The sequence below is a fragment of the Buteo buteo genome, chromosome 27 (genome assembly GCF_964188355.1).
Source record: "Buteo buteo chromosome 27, bButBut1.hap1.1, whole genome shotgun sequence".
Taxonomy (NCBI): Eukaryota; Metazoa; Chordata; class Aves; order Accipitriformes; family Accipitridae; genus Buteo; species Buteo buteo.
This window is the reverse complement of record NC_134197.1, coordinates 11,460,612-11,480,502: the sequence shown is the minus strand read 5'-3', so window position 1 is coordinate 11,480,502 and position 19,891 is coordinate 11,460,612. Positions and strand designations below refer to the sequence as shown.

The 19,891-nt window shown below is 35.8% G+C and overlaps 1 protein-coding gene and 1 long non-coding RNA gene across 2 annotated transcripts in view; one reads left to right on the top strand and one right to left on the bottom strand.

Annotated features, from left to right (window-relative positions):
* The window catches only part of CPPED1 (calcineurin like phosphoesterase domain containing 1), a 52,011-nt gene extending 33,004 nt beyond the window's left edge, over positions 1-19,007 (top strand). Inside the window, exon 4 of the mRNA XM_075058564.1 lies at positions 16,015-19,007. Coding sequence (XP_074914665.1) covers positions 16,015-16,247 — 233 coding nt within the window. The 3' untranslated portion in view covers positions 16,248-19,007. The remainder of the gene's footprint in view (positions 1-16,014) is intronic.
* Positions 235-11,551, bottom strand: LOC142045264 (uncharacterized). The gene is made up of 3 exons (XR_012654550.1): positions 11,417-11,551; positions 8,657-8,748; positions 235-610 (listed from the first exon to the last, which is right to left on the bottom strand). It is a non-coding gene; the product is annotated as an uncharacterized LOC142045264 (long non-coding RNA).
* Positions 19,008-19,891: the final 884 nt, after the last annotated feature.

The window sequence follows — 19,891 nt, the reverse complement described above, 5'->3', positions numbered from 1 at the left end:
GTAGGTCAAAATTGCCAACTGAATCTAATCACCTGTAAAAAGTACCAAACAAAATTTAAAACTTTGAGTGAAAAGTGAAAAACTCTTTAAAATAAATAGCAAGGATTCTATTTTGCAAGTACTGTTAGATGTAAGACAACCTGAGTTGTTCCTGCCTACGGAGTGCAAGATCAGGTATTGCCATAGGAGAAAAATACAGAATTTATGTTTTACATAAAACATGGAAACAGAATTCAGAATTACCTTGGAGGTTGTTTTCTCCCACACTGAGCCAATTTTAAACCAAGAGTGTAATGCACTCCAGATTTATTCAGTGTTAAAAAGAGTCTTGCTCTACTAAGATCAATCCTTTGCATATCCATTACTAATAGGGGCCATTTCTGGGATGATGGGCAGGTGGAGCATGTGCTAAACAAGTATATTGTACCAAATCCCTTAGCTTTGTTTGATGATACTTGAATGCCATGGAGACAGTCACAGTATGCAGCTACTCCTCTATGCTGTTCCCATTGTTTCCTGTTAATTGCGTTCATGTTCCTGGGGTGTGCTAGTCCCTCAAAATTTCCTGCCAGCCTGCCATCGCTGCATCGGAGTGTCATTTTCTCTGTATCTGTAAGAGAGCATGTTATTTGGATTACCGAACAATGCAAATTGTTTATGATATTGTTCCTAATTTACCATATAATTGTTAAGCCTGCACTCATTCAAAAGGAGCCTAATTTTCAAGCTCTGAATTTCCTACTGTTTCCAATCAGTGGGGCCAAAATTCACAGCTATCTGAGGGCTCTCCAGGGGACTGACATATTTGCAGATTCAAGATTTACAAGTGGGTTTTTTTCCCATAAGGAGATGCGCTGAGAATACCTCATAATATCTTTTTTTAATTTTTGTGCTAGTGTTAATATAGTGGGAAGTATTGTGCTATTGGGAAGTTGGGCAGCTAAATGACTGCTTACAAACTGTTGATTAAAAACAGATCCTAGTTCACTGCAGAGCTTGTTAGCAGAAAGACGCTGCCATACAGGTGTATCCCAGTAAATAAGCATTAATGTGGAAACCAGAGCAGTTGTGTTCTAGAGTTTTCTGTCATCCAGATAGTTTACTAACATTTGGCAACACTCAGTACTGGGAATATAATTCATCAAGAGGTAAAAGAAATTATGCAAAATGTTACCATTGTAACATTTATCATGTTACATTATCATGTTTCTTAGAGGGATATTTCAGACTGATTCTCCTTATGTGCATTCAGAGGCTTAACCAAAAGTTGGGTAGGCTTCAAGTGATGAGGAAAGGAAGAGAGGATGGGAAGCCAGCAATACAAGACAACTCTACGGAAGAAATTCCCAAACTCCTTTCTGTGCCAACATCCTATTTGTACCTTCCCTCCATAATTTCTCATTGTATCCCTCTTTCCCATCCCTAAAAATCCTCCCAAAACAGCGTGTTGTTTGGTTCCTTCATGAATACATTAAAACAGTAATCTTTTGCTTGCTGTTTTATACAATAAGTAAATGAGTCAATAGGTAATATTTGCACGCAATCCAATAATCAAACATTTTGCTAATTAAATGAATACAGAGGGCAAGCAGCTCAGTGTAACTCAGACTGCTGAGAAAAATTAGCTGAAGCAAAAGTTGGCTCAGAGTTTCCTTAGTAACGTGTGCATTTTGTTTCCATTTTATTATTCAATTGAAGAATGGTCTTTGTAAGACTACAAAATGTTATAAGTGGATCGCAAACAGGCAGTTATCATGGTAGGACAGATGCACAGATATGCAAGGACACCATTTATTTTCTGACTCTCTGCTTTGCCAAAGAATAATATATTTCAGCATATCATTATACATGAAATTGGTTTTCCCCCAGTTCACTTCATACATTCTTGGAGGTTTAAAACACAGAATATTGTTAATGAAATCCCAATCTACTTGGCATTTGTTTGGGTTTTTCTTAAATTATGACTTGAATTTTAAGAACACTAACCCCTTACAGCACATAAGTTAGAAATTTGGTGTGACTGTTTATTCTGGAAAAAGAAAGTCTGCCTTTTTAATGAGTCCACGAGGCTGCTGTTATTCTTCTTCCCCCGACCTGGCACCAGTCCTTCCTTCTGCTCTCTTGCCCTCTGATTCAGTGTTCCCAACCACTCCAAAGGTTTGTTGTGTAATTATGAAAAATTTCGGTATAATGTGCATGTTTTAGGGGTTGCTATGTTTGGCAATGCAGTGTTGCTACATGGGCATCATATTTCAGTTGTTGATAACCCAGGATCAGATCTGGAACCATCCCAGTTTTCCTGTTTATACTTTTTCTAGAAGTGTCAAACACAGAGCCGTAACTTACCTGCTTAGAGAGAGACAGGAAAGGAAGGACAATCTAGTAATTCAGGTCCTTCCATGAACAAAGAAATTCTTATGGGTATGTGTAGGAAATAATCAGATACTTGAAGTGTGGTTATATTGCACAGGTGCTTTAAAGTGAGATATGCAACTTCAGAAAATTATTACTTTAAATTCAGAACCCAGATCTTCTGTAGTTATTCTCTTCTAATCACTTACATATTACATAATGTTTTTGGTTTAAGTATCCGCTCATTACAAACAGAGATAAAAGACTAGCTGTAGAGGCTACATCTGGCACAAAACACTGAATTACATTTCTCACATTAGAAGTGTCCTTAACAGTTGGGCTAATTAAAGATAAAATCATGTCCTCGTGATAAATATTTATAAATTGAAAATCTGGCACTTGTAAATATGTATTACTACTATGCAAAGTTAAACCATACTTGTAAGTTGCATGTCTAAGAAATCCTCCTAACCCATTTCTTCTTGAAATGCATTATAACAAGTATTGTCCTTGAAGAAGTGATTTCAGTGACAGTGAAAATCAACTCTAGTTGAGAACATAGTTTATAATTTAAGTGAAATACATTTCTGAAAGCCTATTTGTATAACTTCTGAAAGTTTAGCCTCAGTTGTCAAAGCTCTGTCTCCTCTACAAGCAGAAGCTAAGTACAGAAAAAACCTGTGTGCAAGAACTGTGAATGAGCTGACCTGACGTTCTCATCTGTGAGATCTGCTGGAGTCACTCAACTCTGCTGTGTGAAATGCATATTCAGCTTTTAAGAATTTTCTAGTGCTGATATAAATAGGTTTGCTCATAGCTTTGTAGGGAAAATAAAGAAGTAGTAGTGATCTAGCCAAAAATCTGGTCTGCATGTTATGTGTCTTTGATAAACATAAGTAATAAATTAGTTTTTAAATTAAGCAGTTTATGTAATAGAAGACATACTTTTTTCTTACATATCTCATTCCAGTATAGTTTTCTTAGGATGTTAAAGTTTGTTTTTTTTTCTATGACCTGAAAAGTATGAGTATTTTTGTAGAGCTATAGACAATCTTCTAAAGACTTTTTGTCCTGAGAACCATCACTGACACACTGAAATTACTTACATTACTTAACACGATATAGCAATAAATGTTTCTTAATGGCCCTAATGAACTAAAACATTTAAGTTCATGTCTGAACTTGTTTAAGAGCTCTGTTGAATAAAACCTAAATTAATAGCTGTTTTTTCACCAATAAAGTTGAGAAAAGGCTTTTTCATTCAGAGTGAGATGAAAAGTACAGGTGGTCTATCTAGGTGAGAGATTTTGCATCCAAGAGAGAATCAACTAAATAACAGATATAAAATACAGAAGAAAATTCCCTGCAGTCTCCAGCTTTTTTTAATTAAAAATTTTTAAGTTCATCTAAATGTCTTCAAAGCAATTTTTCAGATGTGGTTAAGAATACTTAATTTGTACATATGGGGAAAAATAACGTTATTAAATGGCATATTTTTTCATTATATTTGTGATTGTAGGTGCTGTAACTTCTAACACCTTTACTCATTAAAGAGTGTGATACCTACATTCTCCTCTTAGAAATGTTATGACAAAAGAGTAGTATTAAAGGAAGAAGCAGCTTTCTGAACATCCACAGCTGAGATATATTTGACCACAAAATTAAAGCATGGAGTGCTGGAAGCTGTTGTTTCTAAAATTTACCAGACAACATATGCTATGTTTCATTATTTTCTTTGTTGTGTAATCAAAGTTGACAAGGGAGTAATACTTCCTTCCTCCTGCCATTGAGACCTCGATTTTGGCAAGTGAGTAATCTCAGTGCTTGCTTATGCGTGTCACTTTGTCAGTATCTAAGGTAATTTAGTTTTAAATATTCTCAACTTCAGTGATTTAGATCAACCTCTTTCAACCCTGAAATTATGTGCTTATGGTACAGGTAGAGTGACCAAATTTGGCATCTTCTACATCACTGTGCAAGAGCAGTGTTTTTTAAGACTTTTCCCCAGGTATGGTAATGTAATCTAGCATGTAGATACATACAGACGTAGACATTTTTTTCAGAACTTCAACAGCAAGTACAAAATACATTTATTTAGTACAGGCTGTAATGACATTTACTTAGATAAATTTGTGAAATCTGTTTTATCCACTGGGCTGTAGTTTTGATTGATAAAAACTTGTTTTTGATCTTCAGAACACATGGCAAACTAGGATTGTTTGGGGTTTGTGTTGGGTCTCTGAGAAAGCTTCACTTTCAAATGGAAAAAGTAGCAAAACCAGGAAATAAATTCCACTGATAGGTCACAAGAGGCATTCACAAAAATTAACCTGAAGCAGAGAGTGACCTTCTACAGACAGCACCTCTAAAGGCTTATTTAGACCAGCACTCTAATTAGGTGATCTGGAATCACCCACCCTCTGGCTGTGCCTGTTTTTTCTCCTCTGATTATACAGGAAAACCAACTGAGACAAAGATCCTTGTCTATATAGCTCTATTCAGTGTTGTCCTATATAAAAATACTTTTGACATAGATATACTTTGCAAAATAATATCTTGTCTCCCACTTACATGGACCCACTGACCACCAGTTGCATCAAGCTCTAGATTCTTTACTCTACAAAGCAAATTTAAGGAAGCGTTTTTCTGCAACTTTGCAGGATCATGTTTGCAAACAACAGTACATGGAATATTTTTATTAAGATTCTTACAGTGCTATGTGCTGCAAATTCTAATTATTCAGTTCTGGTTTATTCACACATACTCCTCTGATGAAGAAGTTAGGGTAACACAGAGCTTCTAAAGGGCTGCACAAAATAATTCTATAATGTTGTTACTTAAGGTTGACTGAAGAGGTTATGAAATGGAGGGTGTTGATCCCTGACACCAGTGGGACTGTTTCATTCTACTGGAGCTCTGTTGGTGGGAAATGATTGGGGTTTTTTTGGAGAATAGGATCTGAGAACTGCCTGAGCGCTGAACAGTTCTGTTAACAGTGCTGTGAGTGGTGTTTTCACATCTTTGTTTGCTGCTGTAACACCTGCTTGGCAGATGGGGTGATGTGAGCACTCTCAAACTGCAATGAGATAAAATCAATTCTATTCCACACAAGAGATTTTGCTTACAAAGACTACTAAATATTATCATTTGCTTTGTAGTATTGTGGTCTTGAAAAAATTATGTACACCACAGGCCCAGGGGAGAAAAAAGGTACAGCAAAAAATGTCTATGGTTAATGTGTGCTCTTGTAGGAAAGCTGAAAGAACATAATTTTGGAGTGCAAAATTGTTCTGAGGACATGTATTAGTGTTGAACCGACCACGTCGTTCAGCACTTCAGAAAGCAGCTGTATGCTGCAAGTGAAAGGAAGGAAGAAAAGCCAGTTTGTGCCCAATACTCCAGGGGAAGTGCTCAAGATCAGTTTATCCATGTGACTTAAATGGTTGTATTTGCCAGAAACATTGCCTTTTTAAAAATAGGTATCTACACATAAATATCTACACACGTGCCTCTTATAGTAGTATCTTCTTGTGCCTGGATACTACTTATTTCGTTCTCCTGCCAATGAAAACTCTGAAAGGGTACTAGAATGTTGATAACATTCAGTTTTTCACTCAATACAATTTCATTCCTTTACAGAGGTGCTTCTTGACCTATTTGCTTCCATTTTGGCTCTACTGCTGCTCCTCTCTAGCTCCTGCAGTTTTGGGGACAAATACACATACAGGATCAGCTTTTGCTAGTATATCCTCTTCTTCAGTCCTTGATTGAGCAAGAGGTTTGGCCAGTGAAGCAGTGATTTTTAGATAAGCATAATACTGTTTTAAAACCAGTTTTATCATTAAACTTGAATAGCTAACATAAAAGCAGAGTAACTAGACCAGAACGACGATCCCTAGTCTCCTGCTTCTCCAACTAGCCAAACCCTTGCGAAGAGCACAAGACAGCAAAGTGCATAATGTTATTTCTTTCAAGTACTCTTCTATCTCCAACAATTTTTCTTTCAGGGACTTACTGTATCATATTAATGGTATCAATATAGTGCAATTTGGTGATTCTTTTATAGATTTGTTCAGTTGATTTTTTGAAAACTCTCAGCTTTCACAATGGTCTGCGGGAGGGAGTTTCATGTTTCACAACTATGTGAAGAAATGCCTCCTTTTGTTTGCCTTGAACTTCACCTGTAGTCTGTATTGAGAGCCATAAATCTGTAAATGAAATGCAGTGAACTTTGATTCATGTTTGCAGTTACTGTAAAAAATAGTTCATTAATCAGCACTTAAAGGATGATAATCTAGACCATGAGAAAAATTTCATTGCTCAGTCAGAACCACTTTTTTTTCCCAAAATTCTCTACGGAGTGCATGGGAGGAGAAGCAAGGTCTGTACTGTACCCATTACATATTTATTATGTCATTCATATTGCACTAATTTAGCCTTCTCGTTCTCTTACAGTCTCATTTGCTTTTGCTGAGAAAAGCATTTATTTAACTGAAGGCTCAGTCTAAATAAAGCATGCTACTGATTGCCTATGCTGATTATTCCAGGCATTCTCTTCCTAATTTGGAAAATCTGCTTGCTTTTCTTTGGTTTATTTTTATATTGGTAATTTTCTTCCTATATTTTTACACTGTCCGTAGCGCTGGGTTGAGCAGTTTGATTTCCAACTGAGGCTAGGCCAGTCGCATTTTGGACACAGCAAACCTGTCTCAAAATGGCTTTTGTACATTAGGAACTAGAGTTGGAAAACAGCTTCTTCTGAATTCAGGGTTTTTTGGAAGCAAGCCATGGAAGTGAGTGTAATTATAGAAATCAGAGTTAGACGTCCCTGGAATTTAAACTAGTTCAAGTATGAATTCCAGCCCAGTATCATCCGACTGTGTGAGAAAAATTGTTTTCTAGGTGCATATTTCTTTATGTAATTATTTTTAATATTTCAAGATAAATGTGGGTGCATTATTTTCCATCTTGTTTTAACCTATTTGCATTTCTGTAATCATTGCAACTAGATTTTCTTTGAGATTGGGGCTCAGTGTATTTCTTGAATTACACTAGCAAACATCAAATTTTTCAAGAAGTTAGGAAAACAGATGTATTTCACAAAATCTTGTTATGGAATACACTTGTTACCTGTTTAATAAAGCAAAAAGATGACTTAGCTAGCATTTCACATTTAAAATAGAGACATTTTTATGACTTTACTCCTTCAACAGAAAGGCTGGTCAAAACACTGATTAAAGAAGATGTGGTTGTCTGTTGGTCCACATAGAGAAGGCAGGCCGTAGCCCCCTTTCTTCCCTGCCCCAAATGAAGTTGAAAACATACCCAGTCTTCCACATGCTTTCATTTTTCTATGCTACAGAACACAACAGCAGTAGAGTACCAAGTAAGGGAGAAGAGACTAGGAATTATGGGACTGCAACTGCACAATAAGCTTAGACTGGGATGTAATCACTCTCAGGGGAATTATCCGTGAGACACAGCTAAATGCCTTTGTTCTCTTACAGTGCAATTATGTCAAAATCATGCTGACCCTTCTCCTTGGTGCCGCAGAACTGTTGTTTAGAAGGGTTTCTCAGTGATAAACTAGAATTTGGGGGAAGAAGATGCTGTACTTATAAAATTCTGTAAAATAACCTTACCTCCTGCTAACAGACAAACTGCCTTCTGCATGATATTCAGTATGTAGTTTCTTTTCATGTAATGAACTATTTTCTCATCTGATTCTTGTCAGAAATAAAATCAACAGCATGCTAACAACACTGGGGTAGCTAAAGTTTTTTTTTCAAATTTTTTTCAGTATCACCAGGCCTGAAAGAAGTGGTGAATATTTCATATAGGACTCAGTTTCTTTCAGAACATTATTCTGCTTTGGGTTGTTCGGGAACTCAGAAGGGCTGTAAGATGGTCATCATTACAAAGAATGATCTCTCTTAAATCAGAGCTCCTGCAGTCAGCAAGGATGTAATGGTTGTATACATGGCAGTTGCTCCTGAGCCTGATTGGCCTGGTCATCCCTTTCCGTACCAACCTTTTCCTTGATGCATCCAAAGCAAATCTCAGGTACTTGTTTAGATCCCTTTCCCTATTAGGCCAGTGAGTCAGTTTAACAGTACCAAATACACCATCTCTGTAAGAAAAGCCCTTTTTAATACAGTGTGCTGTTTTGGTTCACAAAACTTGAAGAGACAACCAAGGGAAAAAGGGAAATGCCGGTAAAAATTGTCCATCTTACCAGAGCTGTTAAACTGAGAAAGATGCAAATCAACAAGAGCTTGGTGAAGGTCTTGTGATGACTACTTACTGGTGAGCTGGCTTTAGAAAGCAGACACTGGAAGTGAGGGGAGGGGGGGAAAAGTCCTCAGAGGTGTTTTTGAATTTTCTGTTGAGAAATGTCTGCAATAGAAGCCATGAGCAAAGTGTTCATATCAGGTTTTTTACTTGAAAACAGGTATCCAAATTAAAAGATTAATTTTTTTGACATTTTTTGAGTTGTTTAAAGATTCTGCTTATGAATGAACATACGGATAGCATCAAAGGTAGCATACTGAATTACATGAGCTATTAATTACCCTTCTCAGCACTTACCTCTTGCCTTACCAAAGCCACTGTGTAGCCTTACAGGCTGAAGTGACATCATGTAGTGTGTGAATTAGCATTAAAAACAAGGATTTATTAACTTGTTTCATGGTCAAGCTAATGAAGAGTGTAAGACTTATGAACTTATGTATTAAATCTCCTCAGCTGACTCTTGAACAATCCATGTTTTGGTTGGTTGTTATGTCATGGATTATTTATGCTAAATAGGCTGCTTTGGGCTCACAGAATTTGTACCAAAATAGATATTTTGTTCTTTAGTAGGAATGCATTGTTCTACAGGGAGAAAGAGTTATGATCAGATCTTTGGAAACAATAAATCTTTTTGTCTTTTGGATTCAGCTTTGTCAGATCAGAACTAAAAAGGACTTTTTGTGCTTGATCAGAAAATGATGGCAAATTGCATGGCAGGAGGACATCTTTGGTTTACTAAAATCAGAATCATTTCCTGTATTTAAACCTTTTTTTACAAATACACTGATTTATTTTTTTTGCAGATTGATTGGTTCTGAAAACTCATGTTTGGTGTGCAGGCATGAAGCTTGTTGGTTTTAGGCTTTTTCATGATCCAAGTATAGTTTTAGAACAGACAGAGCAAGACCTGGTGTCCAACACTGAATGGTGCCCAGCCTGAGTCTCTGGCTTCCAGTCCTGTTCTGATCAAAAATGAATTTGGCAGTTCAGGCCTTTTTTCCCTAGCAGATACTCCCTAACTGTTGTATTGTTACGCAGTCTGACATCAGACGATGATGATCACAGAGACAGTGTATGTGGTTTGTTTTGCAGGGGGGGAGGGGTTACAGTATTTGCACAGTTTTTTCTTTAATCTGATTTTAATCCCTTTTTTTCTTTTAATGAATAATCCATTAGGTATGAATAGTGTCTTGCAGGAATGGATCCTGCTTTTTTTGGTTAATGGATACTGTGAAACCTCCAGTCACATTTAAATTCAAATAACTATGTATTTAATAAAAAATTAAATAATGAATGCTTGTGAAGGTGCCATCCTTTGGACATTTATTTACACAGTGGTTTTTTAGTATTTCATACAGTTTTTATATCAAAGCTTTTCCCAACTGCTATTTCAGAAACCAGGGATTAGAAAAAAATCACTGCTCTACCTTTTTTTTTTTTTTTTTTTTTTTTTTTTTTTGGGTAGTGGAAAGGGACTGTGCTTTTTTCTGTATAGCTGGATGCATTTAACTGACCTGAGGATACTTTAAAGCAGGCTATAAAATGAGACCTGTTCTTTCCTCACAGAGTTTAGGAAAAAAAAAAATGGGGGTGGGGAGGGGTTGCTTGCAACTTGACAGTATTACTTCAGAAAAACATCTGAAATGAATAAATTAAATTTGAGTGCATACATCTCTAAGATTCTTTTTATACTTAAGATCAAAAGCAAGAGCAAAGTAAATTGCCTGCTTGTCATCTTAGTATTATTACATTGACTGGTTCAGATTTCCTTCTTATGCTAACTAACAAAAGTGAGTGGAATACAGTTGAGTGAACAAAAAAGCGCTATTGAAGAAGAAACAACATCAGTTAGACTTCTATTAATACACAGCAATGACCTGTTTGTTTCTTTGTTCAAGATGTAACGTACTGTAACACAACAATAACAAGATTTAATACTAGCATGGGAAGTAGAGTACCTGAAAACTGAAGTCTGGGTAAAATTTTCACTGGGAGGTATCTAAAGCAGATGCTAAATTCTAGCAGAGGCTGATGCTGAGCAGCTAGATCCACAAGGGCGTTTCAGCACTGAACACCCGTCTAGTGCAATTAGGATCCAAATGACATACATATGCTAAAAGGGGAAATTTGGATGAACAGTACCCATAAACACCAGCTTGTTTAGGCAGAATCTGCTTCCCATAGCCAACAGGAGATAAAAGAGGTTTTAAATCACATCCTTTCTGGTGTCGGGCACCATATTTGCACTGCTTACAAACCACTCTTACTTCAGTTCCATAACAAAATAATTTCTTGAGCGTAGGCAGTTAGCAGATGTTAAATGTAATTCTGGTGAAGTTGCAGTATTTGCCTAAGAAGAAGAAAAGCTGCATGATTTGTGGGCCAAACTTTTTACCTGGTGTCTGTCTGCTGTTTGTCAAAATCTTCCATTGAATTCTCAGACAAGGGGAGATTTTTGTTTTTCTTATAGCATAACTAAAGCTGCTTTATTACTTTTGTATCCTCTGTCCTTCTAATTACACTGAAACTGTACGTCAGGTTTGATTTACATATATGATGACACAAAGTCTTGGCTTCTGTTCCTCTTTTAATTCCAAAGGTTAAATTCTCTGAGTGGTAGGAAGATGCTACTTTAGGGACACTGATGCTTCCAGTAAAAAGAGAGCACTTATTTCCCGTACTAAAGATGTGTCACATGAGTTTACACTTCACTATGCTTGTATGATTGTTACTTTTTCCTAACTTTTTCATAGACTATAGTAGTTCTGCTTACCTGCAGAAAAAGTGGAAAATATTGAAAAGAACTTGTTACTGTAGTAGCACTGTCACTTTTTGGATGCTGGTAAGGGTATTTTACAGATCTAGCTGTTGCAGTAATCAAGCAGGCCAAATGTTAGGTTCCTAAATGTTCAATCCTTGATCCTTCATTTTGCTGCCGCTTAACTCTGCCGGGAAAGACCAAGACACAGTGAGGTTCATGCTAGATGTGTGCCTGAGAGTGGAATCTAGAACGTTGCTGTAGACCATCGGTTGTTTGTTAAGCGCTTGAAGGACAGGAAAGTGCTACATACGTGGATCCATTACAGGCAGCTCTAAGCTAAAAGCAAATTGGTAACATTAAGCTTAGTTTGTCTTATGTCCTCCCCAAGAATGCTTTAACTCAGAGGCTCCAGTAAGCAGCCTCGTCTACTCAGCATCCTCTCCTAGCCCATCAGAGCTTGCTCTTTTAAGAACAAAGCAAGATGGGTCCCACTTTAACAAGTAGGACGTCATATGTAAAGGTCCCACAATGTCCAGCTTTGTTCTCTGTATTAGGATGCAAGAGAAGAGAATGCCGAGCCACGCCATAAGCAGCTCTAGATGGGCACATTCTGTCTGTCACTGCAGAAAGATTGGGGGGCGGAGGAGGCAAGTGCAGCCTCATGGTTTGGATAGGTGTGCATATAATGAGAGAGAGAGAAACACTTAGTTCTGCTGTTTGAATTGCTTAAGTATGTTACGTTAGACAGTCACTATAATAAGCTGCAGCATGGTAGGAGTTGAGAAATGACTGCTCACTCTCAAACTGACTATAGCATCAGTTGTAAAACGTCTTTATATTATGTTTTTAAGGACCCAAATAATATCTAGAAAGTACAGAATCTCTGCAAAGAGCCCGTTATGTCACAGGGCTTTTACATTCCACCATTGCCTTTTGAGGTATTCTGACTGGGTTTCTCCCAAGCTTTAAAAAAAAAAAAAAAAAAAAAAAAAAGGCAACAAACTGTTGCTGAGTCAGAGCAAGCTCTCATTAGAGTTATTATGCTGACTTACTTACAAGTGTAACTCATACCACAGATAGATGAGCAAGTTACACCGAGCAAAGAGAATTAGTACTGATAAACTAAAATAGGATAGCAGACAAGTTCTATCATACAATGACCATATACCACTATTCAATGTAAAGGTAAATTCATTCTCTGTTTTCTACCTTGAGTCATTTGCTATTTGAGAAGGGTTTGGATTTTGAAATATGAAAGCCCATGTAGCTTTTACCAGGCATACAGCAGAATAATTTATATTTTGCTTTCCAAGCTGCTTAATTTTTAACTATGATTTGAGCCTAGTTTATCTATTTTATATCAGTCTTCAAATCACTCCCACAAAAGCGAAAGACTGATGTAGCCAACTGTCTTAGGACAGGTTCAACTACTTCCCTTTTCATTTAATCACTGTGGAAGAGGTGTAATCTACTGCAGGAGAAAGGGTGGAAGGTTTTGGGGGCTAGACAAGTAAGGATTTCCTTGTGAAGTTATAGTGTGTTCCTAGTAACAGCTCTCTGCCTTTAAATTGCCTCTACTCTTTTCTAGAATTTCTCCTGTCTGAAGGCAAACTCAGTTGTTGCTAGCTTTTTTTTTTTAAATTTCATTTAAGGTTATAGTATCTCACAAATTACCCATTCTCTGGCCTACCACTTGAACAGGACTAAGCATGTGTTACCTTTTGTGTTAAGCATGGAATGGCAGATTGTTGGAATATATGAAAAATAACAAATGAAGTTTGGTGTTGTCATCACAGTGACCACCCCTGTGTATTTTTATAGGCTTGCTCATTATTCTGTAATGATAAAAGCAATGGTTGGAAAGGTAATTATCAGTGCTGCTTATTTAAGGGTAGCTTTTAGCCTGGGATGGTGAGCAAGACCTTCACTGTGTGCTGAGGAAAGGAGTGCCATCAGGGAGCACATCACACGTGGCACTTGTCCCCTGTGTGCTAAGCTTCACTCTTCTCTGCTGTCCTTTTCAGGAACAGGCACATGTTTAGACTTTTGCTTGTTAGTTTATTTTTCAATATTAACATAAATTATATTCAGCAAGGTACAGCATCTATAGAATAGTGCCAGCAAAATATTTTTCTATTATAACACAGCATTTTTTTAGCCAATGTAGCAAACTAATAGGAAAGATTCAGTTTTATAAAGTAGCCAGTTATTTTGATAACCTGCTGGCTATCTAGTCATAGTTTTCAGGGAATCCTTTGTGTGTTTTTTTGAGTCACTCAGTATTAAAATTAACTTAATGTATTTTCAGATGCTTTATGTAGAACCATTAAAGTGTCATTATGATTAAGGAGCACACAACCTACTGTATTTCAATAGAGAAATTACACCTAAATCCTTTAGGTGCCTTTGAAAATTTTTAAATTATCAATAGTATTGTAAATCAACACCAAATCTAAACACTTTCTGTAACAAAATATAAAATTAATCTACATGGTTCACACTTGATGATAAACAACAAAATTCCCAATATTTTCAGCCGTCTGCTCCAGTATTTTTTCTGTTTCACTACAGTATAAAACAGCATTAGATACAGCTTCAGGAAGCCGTAATAATCTGAAATCCAAGGATCTTAGACTAAGCATGCCAAAAATTAATCCCAAAACCTGTTTGTAAAATTAGCTCTTTATACTAACTCCACATTTTCATTCAAAATAAAATATGCACCACCTTAAATTAGCAAGAAAGCTGATGAATAATCTTTTGCCAAACTACGAATGCTGTTGACAATGATGCTCAGCTGTACCTATCAACAGTGCATAGAATGGCTAAATGGTGAAGGATGCTGGCATAACCTGGAAATGAAATACTTGTCTATGATAGCATGTTCTCTCTTAGGAATAAGCTTGGTTCTCCACTCTGTTGTTAATGGTTTTGCAAACATTGACAGGAAAGATAAGCATCAAAATGGCTTTTTCTTTCCTTTTTTGACTCGTGAGACTAAACAAGGTTTCATTATTTTGTAGTAATAAAAACATTTGATTAAAATCTATAAAACATCAAATGGAAAGGGGACGATAATCTATTTGGTAGCATGAATTTGACCTGTAAAGACAATCAGAAAGGCCATTCAGAGTAGTGAATACAGCTTCTACCGATTTGTTTATGTTTGCAAGGCAGAAGAAACAAAAAGTAGAAATTACTGGTTTGGAGGTGAGGATTTCATTTAATTTGAAATTGTTTCAAAATTTCTTTAAAAATCCCATAGCTGCTGAGGAGCATGGCAGGAAAGTAGACCTGGCATATGGATCATCTTTAGAAGTGGTCAAAATCAGATATAATTTGCAAACTTACTTATTTTTTTGTTAAACTACATATTCTGACAGAAGGAGAAGAAGGGTTGGACTTCTTTAAACATTTGTTTGGCTAATCAGTTGGACAATGATTCAGCCAAGGATTTTGAAGTACATTATAAAGTCTTAAAAATGAAGTATGTTTGTCCTCTTTACCTGCTGCTGCTTGTCATTTAGCTTTTCTTCTACTCCTGAGCAAGCTTGGATGATACTTGCATGTGACCCAGAAATTTTCGATATAGCATATTGTTGTCTCCTGCAACAGATCAAATGTATTTCTTTCTTTTCAAGTTTATAATCGAGGTTTTTTTTTTACCCCAATACAGTCCAAAATATAAATAGTCTATTTTGAAAAAAGAAACAGAAGAGCCTTAAGTCATTAAAAATACGGAGGAAATCACAATAAACCTGCCTTTTTTGTACCCCATACTAGGTAAATGTTATTTCATGTCATTACCAAGCCTGACTCCTCTTGCAGGTTGTCAACCTTTCATTTTTTGGCTGCTCTCATCTTTCTTCCCTTCTTATTATAACTCACAACCTCTTCTGCTTATTAAGTTTCTTTGATGTACCTGGCTCTTTTCCATCTGTGATAAACCCCCCACTGTCTTTGAGAAAAGATTACAAATTATTGTCTCATTTATGTTTATTTGTCTTGCCTTTTTTTTTTTAAGGTCACTGCCCATGAGTAAACAGGTTTGAGCTCTCCTTAGTGAATTTTCTGCATGTTAATTGACAAGAACAGCTCCACAGTCCTTGGCTTTCAACTCATGTTTCAGTAGCATCATTCTTTAGGCAGTTATCTATTACTGAAATTTTTTTCTAATTTTAATGAGTTTCCTCTAGAGTGTTCCTTCTTTCTAGCCAAAGGACTAGCAAGATGACAAACACACCTTGCAGTAAGCGTAAAGAAGTCGGAGTCCAGTAACCCTAAACAGAGCTAGTGGGGCAGAATAAAGTTTTTGCTAATTATTTATTACTATTAGAATTATTTATTGCTGTTTGCTAATTATTTGTTAAAAATGCAAGTTCAGTTAAAAGTGGTTTACTTTTGATTTTATGCTTTATGAACCATTAAAGAATGAAGGTAGACATGACACCTGTAGCAGTACTTGCTATAGAACTTTCTCTACAACTCCAGCAGCTGTTTAAGCCTCAGCATATAACTTAAGCAATATCTTTTACTGTAAACACATTTTATATACGAACTGCAACTGCTAACTAAATACATACTCTTTTTTTCTTTTTTTTTTTAAACAGGTATTAAAGCTGTATTTTCTGGACATTACCATAGGAATGCTGGAGGGTCCTACAGAGGACTGGAAGTGGTGGTTTCATCAGCTATAGGATGTCAGCTGGGAGAAGATACACATGGGCTTCGGGTGGTTGTTGTCACAGATGAAAAGATTGTTCATAGATACTACAGTTTAAATGAACTGAGCAGCCAAGGCATAGAGAAAGAGCTGCTAGATATGCTTGCTAAGCAAAATTAGGTTATGTCAAATGATGTGATTTTTTCTCCATATTAGACAAATAGAAATAGTTTCAAAAAGTTTCCCCAAGCTGAAGATACAGATTTCTGATTGTGCACCATGCCCCAGAACAGCTCTCAATTTGTTATCATCCTAAATAACAAGAAAGTTGTTGACATGTTTCTCTCTTGAAAATGAGACCTATGTGGAATATGGAAGAATAGCAGAATTCATATGGTAATATGTCATTGAAAAGAACAGTTCTGAGAATTTTTACTTTGCTCCTAGATACAACTTTCTTAGTAGAAAGTGTATTAAAGAGTGAGAGTTGTAGCTTCTAGATAACCCTTTAACTCAAGTCTGTTTTAGTTTTATATTTGAGAGAGTATTTTAAAATCAAGACATTTAGTATTTTCTATTACAATCTGGAAAATATAAATTGGACTCTTATTACTCTACAAAAACAATCTCAAAAAGTCTGAAATCGACAGATTTCCACTGACTTTTTGCAACCTTTGGGTCAGATCTTGTTACCTAGAGATTGTATTTTCTCCCATTTCCCATACTTTATTTTCTCAGCTCTTCAGAGCCAGCAGCAATATGAAAGCAAAGACATTCTGTTTTGCAGTCACACCTTGGGTTTCTGTTACATCGTAGTTTTATATAATGAGAAGTCTATAAATGAAGCTAATATAGACACCACTGACAGAAACTAAACATGGAATGACTATTTTCCTTTTGAAATTTAACTAATATTCAATTAGCATATATTCTTGTTATAGCTTCAGAAGTTGGAATAATTGCATGGGGAGAATATTCTGCACAGAATACTGTTATCAGAAGTCACTTTGTTGATTCCTACGCAAGGGGAGAGCTTTGATTTCCAAATGCAATTTAAGAATACCTAACTGTAATATTATACAATTTTGAATGTTGAAAACCCTAAAAAGTATCTTTTCTTCACTGGAATAAGTCTTTAAAAATAAATTATATAAAAAGAAATTTATGTGCTGCAATCCACCTTGGTTTTTTAGCAAGTGTATCTGATTTGTTTACTGTTAAATACAAAGAAAAGTCTTAATGTAATTAACACATACCTGGTTTTATTTTCTTAGTTGAACACATTATAATCCATGCCACAGGTTATCTAGAAATAGATATAGCACAGCTTTAGCACCTGAAGAGGGAAGAATACAAACAATACTGGCTGAGAAAGTAATGCAGTCTATCCGTTTTTATATATACTCACATACAACATCATTCCCTAGAAGATATTACAGATATTTAAATATGGTGAGAGAGATGAAATGCTGAGCTGAAGAGTCAGTTTCATTACATTTTAGTCATAACAGTTTATCTAGGAGGCTCATTCAAGCTTGATTTGTGGGACTTGTAAGATTCTAAAATTACCTCTGTAGCATTTCCTTGCATCAGTGAAACAGCTGTACCTCCAGGTGGACAGGACCAAATGTGGACTACTGTCCCATGACAATAACCTAAGTGTAGGTAATGTTTGATTCAGAAAGAAAGAAAATTATTTTGCTTTTATTCTCCACCTGGTTTTGCTTAGTTGAATGTTTTCACAGTCTCATTTTCAATGGAACATCTGGGAAATGAGAACTAACATCTAAGGCTAGATTACTTTGAAATAGGTTGGTACCTAAGTACCCAAGTGGCAGTTCCATTGTAAGTTAAGCACCCGTTAGTTCAGATACTGGTTTTAAAAATCTGTGTACTTAGATATCTTTTAAGCCACTGACTACTTTTAAAATTTGATCTTATATAACTGGGAGCTATTTAGTAATCATAGCTAATTAACCATTTCAGGAATGGGATGATGCTAGTTTATGTTTTGCAGAAGGAAGAATAGTGTCTCTATGACTGACTTAAATCTTTAAGGCAGCTTACATCATTAGGCTGAAGAAGTTGAGCAGAGGGACTTGAGATAATCTGAGCATGGAATATGCTCTCTGTTCTGGTACAATATTGTAAAGCTGAATGGAGGAAAAGTTTAAACAGTTTTTTAATATGCCTGTTTATTAAAGGATATAATTTTAACTAAATATATGAACTTTGGGAGATTGAAATATAACTTCGGGAGAAAGTCTGTCCGCAAATATGAAAATGCCAATAGCAGTGGTATATAGTGTTCTAAAATTTGGTTTTCAGGGTTACAGTGTACTAATATACAAAAGAAATGTTTATATAAGCATAATTTTAATTCTTATATTTAAATTATTTTTTCCACTTTTTTCAAGTGTCATTTCACCCTAAGAAATTCTATGGCATTTTGTCATGAAAATATCCCATAAGTACAAAGCTGAAGTTCAATTAGAAAAAAATTAAGGTTTCCTTATATCCCAAATTGTTCCTTTGTTTAGTGATTTCTAAGAATATCATCTTGTTATGTTCATGTGTAAAAATATTACCAGATTCGTCTTCAGTTTATAAGATAGTAAAGTTGGGCTGCTGATTTTTATTAAATGCATTCTTGTCCTGTATAGGATTTGGGGAGCTAACAACAGTGTTGTGGAGCTACACATTATGTAGGCTCTTGCCTAGATTTCTGTCTTACCTGTCATGACAACAGGTAATCAGTAAGTAGCGTACTTTCTATTATTGTCTATTGAACTAGATGGTAAAGTAGAAAACCCCAGATATATGCTTAAAGTCTTGGTGACAACTGTGATTAACTTCATAGGATGAAGAAAAATATTCTCTGAGTTTTACATCTGAAACATGGAAAACATTTATTTTGGTTCTCACCTTGCAAATTTTCAAAAGGAAGAAAATTAAAATGTCAGAGATGAGTAAGTTGTGTGCATAACTATTACTCTGTAGCTTGGATGACATTCTGATGAACATAATGTTAGCTGAAATAAGGAAATTACCTCCTGTAGTACTTTGACCTTTTTGAGCCCATGCCTCATTTCAGTGAATTAAGAATTCCCTGCACTAGCCCAAAATAGGAAGGGGTATCCAGCATTTCATTAGTTGTTCATTTTGCCATTGCCTTAGTTTGACACATGTAGTCTAAGTTAGCACACATATTAAACTTCTTGGCATCCAAAAATCTAAGATAGTGGGAAAATAAATAAAATCTATTATTTCCTTTGCAATGCACGTTGTTTCAAAACATTTCTTGTTTTGAATGACAACTCAGAACTTCCACCCAATTTCTCATTCATACAAAGTGGATGCAATCGTGTAACTCAGATGAAAATACATCCTCATTTATATAATACAATCATGGGAAGGTTTTTTAACCATAGTGTGTTGCTGGACATTACAGTACGAAGCAAAGAGTTAAAAAAATAAAATAGGAATGTGCTTTTTTACCAGCATAAATGACAAATTTTGTTTGATCACTTTTCTTAGCATAATGAGCTAATTTAGAATTAATACTGATGCCTTAACTAATTTGAGATGGCAGAGGTCCTTGTGGTCACAGTGCCTCATCTCGTTTATGTAGAGAAAAATAATTCAGATTATGTTAAATTATGAAACAATCCACCCATGGAGACACTAATTATCATTTAAAAAAACATCTTTTGATGTTGAGGACATTATTTTTATATCTCCAGCAGGGCTGATAATTTTAACTCTGTCAGTATATGACTGACTTTAAAGCAAGATGTCACTAGAAGTTCAAATTGCTGATGAAA